The sequence below is a fragment of the Dermacentor silvarum genome, unplaced genomic scaffold, assembly GCF_013339745.2.
Source record: "Dermacentor silvarum isolate Dsil-2018 unplaced genomic scaffold, BIME_Dsil_1.4 Seq901, whole genome shotgun sequence".
Lineage (NCBI taxonomy): Eukaryota > Metazoa > Arthropoda > Arachnida > Ixodida > Ixodidae > Dermacentor > Dermacentor silvarum.
The window spans coordinates 1-6,017 of NW_023606947.1; the positions used below are offsets into that span (position 1 = coordinate 1).

The 6,017-nt window shown below is 46.2% G+C and overlaps 1 protein-coding gene across 1 annotated transcript; it reads right to left on the reverse strand.

Moving 5' to 3' along the window:
- Positions 1-4,372: 4,372 nt before the first annotated feature.
- On the reverse strand, positions 4,373-5,539 carry LOC119435766 (leukocyte elastase inhibitor). Its single transcript, XM_037702490.2, has one exon. It carries the CDS (start codon positions 5,537-5,539, stop codon positions 4,397-4,399), a length of 1,143 nt encoding a protein of 380 aa, XP_037558418.1. The 3' UTR covers positions 4,373-4,396.
- Positions 5,540-6,017: the final 478 nt, after the last annotated feature.

Consider the following 6,017-nt stretch of genomic DNA (forward strand, 5'->3'; position numbering starts at 1 on the left):
GGGACTACCCAGCACCTCCACCAGTTTGTCACGTGCAACAGAAGGCCTTCAGAGCAAGAAGTCCTGCACCGGCAGAGACGAGTACTAGCCAGGAAGATGGCTGACCCCAAAAACGAAAAACCTCTTCTTCTTCTCTCCTTGCCTGAATACTGGCTCGCGCTCGCCGCAGCTCGAGACCTCGTGGCAATATTCCTAATTATGGGGTTTTACGTGCCAAAACCACGATCTGATAATGAGGCACACCGTAGTTGGGGGACTCCGGAAATTTGGACCACCTGCGGTTTTTAACGTCTACCTAAATCTAGGTACATGGGTGCTCTCGCATTTCGCCCCCATCGAAATGCGGCCGCCGTTGCCGGGATTCGATCCCGCGACCTAGTGCTCAGCAGCCCAACACCATAGCCACTGAGCATCCACGGCGGGTAATTTACATATTGTAATTTTTAGCGAAAATAATGATTCAAAAATAGCTGCTTTCCTCAAATAGTCAAGGTCCTTCAGCAAGTGCCCCCCCACCTCAAAAAAAAAATCCTGGCTACGGGCCTGCAATATATTACTTTATATAAGAATGAACAACGTTGGGTCGAGAAACCGTCACCCTCCAAGCACGTTAGGACAGGTTGATTTTAAAAGCAAAGTTCATCGACGCTTTCTGCAACATCGTGATATTCCTTGTAGAAGCTTCAGCGTGCGCGAACTGTCTGCAGTGTGCATCCCAAGTGAAGGCCACTGCGCCGCGTCTACAACGGTCACCGCGGCCTCACTTACTGCGTGTTTCACGCCGTTTCTCCTTGTTGTTGCTCAGAGTGTCCGGCCAAGGTCGGCCGCGAACATGAAGGCGCGGCTGCTCCACTCTGTCTAGACAAAAAGGCTTCTAGCTACCCTAGTCGTTTGCAGTCTCCAGCGTTTCGTAGGCGCGTGCACGTTTGCACTCGCCATCTAACGCTACTGGCGCAGACGCCTGAACGGCGCCTGAAGGGAGCTGAACAACAATGAAATAATTGGTGACCATGCAACAGTGATATTTAGTTACATCCCGGCGATCATAAATTAACTACCTCCATAAGCCCAATCCTACCCACAATAACGTGAAAACCAAATATTTTTTTTTTACGCTGTACATTCGTCGGTAAGAATGTTCACGCTTCCAGAAAAATACACGAGCGTCCCTTGCAATCGGCGCTCTGTGTCAGATCTTGTCGAAATTACCCGCGCCGATTAGAAATTTTTAAGCAGCCTAGCACTGTTATTTTTATGGGAAAGGCCAGCATACAGCCTCTACAACCTATTAAAAAGTCGCAGTTTCGCCCGAAAGGCGAAGCCCCAATTGCGATAGAAAATTACTAGAGAGGTATACGGAGTAAGGATAGTACTTTTATCTGATGCATAAAACATTCGCTTACTAACTGAATTAACAAACCTGGTGTCAGCGCGCACAAACAAATATGAATACATCACCTTCGACGACCGCAGACAACCTCTGTCAAAACACTGGTGTGAGCAAGCGCGGCTGCAGCGGCGAGTGAAGGTTAGTGCGGTCTATCGCTTCAACGGAAACTGAGCAGCGACAACACAGCGCATACAAATGTAATAGCCGTGTGGAGATCGCTTTCGAGATACGGTGCGCGCGACAGCTCGCAGCCGCGCAAAGTACAAGTATACGCGGTTGCTGGCAACATGGAAGCCGCAACCCCTCCCTCCCGCGCTCCCTTCCCGCTTTCCTCCTTTCGCGTGGGAGGTTGAGCCGCCAGATCCCCTTGCCCGCGGTCGCAAGCCGGGCTCATATGCGTTTTTGTTGGTCCGACGACAGGCGGGCCGACACCATTGCGCAATCCGCCGTGTGTTTCCCGGGAGTGCACAGGATATCCCCGCAACTGACGAACCACACACACACACACAAAGAACGCATACAAGCACTCCTACACCACGCGCCATCTCCCCCTGAAGAACGAGCAGGTCGGGCTCCCAAATGTCGGGTTTGATAAAATAAACTTTGGCTGTACTTTTCTCGGTCGTCAGTCGAGCCAACTGAACAATCAGTTGGCTCTTAACACTGAAAAAACGAACTATATTATTTTCAGAGCTAAAAATAAAGCAATCAGCAGTAATTTAAAGCTAACGTTTAATGGTAAAACAATAAGTCACGTACCCACACATAAGTTCCTAGGCATCCAATTCCATGAACATCTCAGCTGGACACAACATGTCGCCTATCTTCGCGCTGAGGTGTCCAGAACAGTAGGTATGCTACACAGGTTACGTTTCATGCTACCATCATGGTTTAAACGACAGCTTTACTAATCCATCGTATTCTCACATTTGCACAACTGTATTTTAGTCTGGGGAACCACCACTCAGGGTAATTTAAATCACCTTCAAGTATTACAGAAGAAGTGTATTCGATTCATTGAACATTTATCATGACAACAGCACTCACTACCTTTCTTTAAAAAAAACGGTATCTTAACTGTTTCTAATATTTTTCGCCATCGCCTTGCGCTCAATATTTTCCCCAATTTAAAGGCTGATTCGACCACATTTGTAGCACCATTAAGAGACCCGAATCTAATTATGCACTTAGGCACAATATTTATGTAAAGAAAAAGATTAGAACATGTTACGGGACGCAGTTAGATTACCAGATACCTGAGTTATTAAATTTCTACCCGGAACTACTTGCTATCGTGAAACAATCAAAGTCAATTTTTTCATTTAAAACACGAGTGAAAGCCATGTTTGTGTGATCAGTCTCATGTACCTAAATGTATGTTATGAAATTATAGGGTTTTACGTGCCAAAACCACGATCTGATTGTGAGGCACGCCATAGTGGGGGACTCCGGAAATTTGGACCACCTGGGGTTCTTTAACGTGCACCTAAATCTAAGCACATGGGTGTTTTAGCATTTCGCCCCCATCGAAATGCGGCCGCCGTGGCCGGGATTTGATCCCGCGACCTCGTGCTCAGCAGCCCAACACCATAGCCACTGAGCAACCACGGCGGGTCACCTAAAAGTATGTAATGGAGCAAATGTACGAAAGTACCGAATTGTTTCCTGTTGTAATATTGTGCGCGCAAAGTGTCACATTGTCATTGCTTTGTTGCCCGGTAACATTTACAATGTCTTTTAATTATTATAATTATCCAGTGAATTTTGAACTTAATATGCTTGTCTCTATATGTTGCGCTTCCAGACCAAATCCCCCCCGCCCCCAACTTTTTATTCGTGTCCTATGATGTATGCAGTTTATACTTACACATATTTGTTGTACTACTACAATTTTTTTTTCGACAGCGCTGTTCGCTGTGTGCTGTACGTCTGGAAAACGAGGCATCGGCAGGCGCCAAACAGGCGCCTTTTGCCTCGTTGACTCTCGTAGGAAGGTGTCTCTGTTGTAGTTTTGTGTTTTTGAATGTTTCCTGTCAAAATAAAGATTATTACTATTAATAATAATTCCGATGCACGTAAAATGAAGATGTGTGATAATATAGCACAGTGGATTATTTTAAACAGACGCCGTCATCTTCGAAACGATCTCAATTTAAGGTCTTCTGCACAGCTTCTTGTTGGAGCAATATCTCTGTATCCAACAGCTTCCGCTAAGCGGACGTTGGTGCGTCATGTGTTCGGCGTGCTGATTGCATCGTATAAATGATTGAATAAGCGATGGATAAAGTTTATGTAAATCGTAATGTTAAATATTTTGGGCAGTGCTCTCAATATTAGGCGAATGTAAGTGACACTCAATATTAGGAAAAGGGGGGAAGGAACAAACACGGCAGAAGAACCTAGGAGTAGAGCTCATCATGGACTCTCAGTATTAGGCGAACGTAATGACATTCAGTCTGTAAACGCAGGAAAGGATAAAGACGACAGAAGAGCATACGAGGTGCTCACTGGCTCGTCATGCGTTCTTATGTCATGTTTTTCCCAGCACGATTTTCCTAAGAATAAATAATGTACGCCAACTCACCCAGTTCGACTTTGTAGTAATCACCATAGGCTGCCTATCAGTCACGTGCGCAAATCGCCAAATCACGACGGGCGCAAAATTATGATGATGCTATCCTCCAAACAAGTATTCTAGGGTGTGTCACAGGACCCGATAAAGTTTCGAGGTTGGAATAGCTTGTAATTACAAATTCCACTTTTCTGATGCAGTACTACCACAGCTTTACTCTCCGTTCCTGTTGATCTATTTGCTGCTCAGCTTTGCTAAATTAAACGGCAAAATGACCGTAAACATATGTAGGTGTTGTTTTCGAAGGCTGCCTCTAAATGGCTTTGAGTGCTGCTCAAATTATGTGTTCAATAGATGCTCAAGTATTTATTTTTGCAATAGATTTATTGTATCATATTTATATAGTACGTAACAGCAGGCCTCGTCAACAGGCCTCAAAGCTTACGGACCGATCCCATAAACAAGATTACGTTCCCCTCGTTTTTCCTGATAAGGAACATAAATGGGTGATCGACGACAACGCTTGTGACCGGCTTATCACTGGGGGCACTGGACCCCATTCCTATCTCCGCTGTAGCAGCCGCGGCCTCCGTGCCTTCTTCGTCGACTTGAACGAACGCCTTGTGGAAGACCTGCGAGACAGAAGCCTTGCCGCTCTCAAAGATACCAGAAAGGTCCGCGCTGTCGCTGAACAAGTCTTTGGCTCCGAGGGCAGACAGCGCATCGTTCAATGAAGCAGAGTACTCGAGCTTGAACTTCGGAAGAGTAAGCTCCACGTTGTCTTTCATGGCGAGGCTATTTAGAGCCGAGCGAAGACGCGACTCCGTGAGCTGCCCTTCCAAGAAAGGCAGTCCTTCCACTTCATCGGGGACGAGAATTACCATCGAAAATGTTTCGCCAATGTACGGCATTTCCACTAACGTCGCCTTCAACTCCGTGGATTGGCCGACCTTGAATCGTGCCTCCCTCTGGAACATCATTTCCACTTCCACACTGCTTCTGGAATTGAGGTGAAAAGGTTTGTTTTTTGAGTGTCTCTCATCAAACCGCTGTTGCCACGTGCCCTTGAAGTAAATAGCGTTGAGTATAATGAATACGGTGCTTTCTGTCACACTACCGGGCGGAAGGAGCTCTTTGATCTTTGATTTCGTTTCGACCGAGACCCACTTGTTGGCCTCCTTTCGGACTGACTCTGGGTTTTTCTTGAAGTCAACTGACATGATGCGAGCCCTGAAGTCTTTTTCCAGAAGCGCCTCGAATTCCCTGTGGACCTTAAGCTCGCGCGCGCTGTACATCAGGTTGGCCGCGTGAAAGCTGTTATCAGAGTCCCAGCTGTATGGTAATTCATTCAACAACTGCCCAAACTGTTCGTGTATTTTGTCACTTTCAGTGACGTGAAGAACGGCCGCCAGTTGCTTTGCAGTGTTACCACGTGCGCCGGCGAGGGTCATTGAAAGTGCGCTGCCTACGCTGTACGGGGAGTAGCCGATGTTGTCTTCCTTATTAAGAGAGTGTAGTTGGGTGTACAGGTCGATGGAGAGCTTCAGCAGGCAGACCCCGAGCGCGGATGACGTCATTGCACAATGCGATCTAGAAAAAAAAAAGAGTAAAGACAAGATAATGTTAGAGTAATATAGATAAGGCCAAAATTTTAAGGAAAGAAGGAATGCCCAGTTTGCAAGTTTAATTATCATGAAATTGTAGATCTCACTAGGCATATATAGCTTCCTACAACTGATGCTTAACTCGATTTATTATTTCATCAGAATAAAAATATAACGGCAGATAAACGCGCATGTGGGAGCATGTAAGCTTTCTCGAAATGTTTCAGATAAGTGGGAATCAAAAAGGCACGGGCTGCGTGCAGTGCTATTTTATTTCCAAGTACGCGCAAGCAACTCTTATCATTTTTTTTCCATCGCATAATGTTCATGTTGTTTGGCTTCGCGCATGTGTTCCTGTTCTGTACGGTGGTTCGGCGCCACACCGAATACGTAGTGGCCCATCATGACGCAAGACCGGCAAGACCATGCAACAAACATGACCCACACTTCT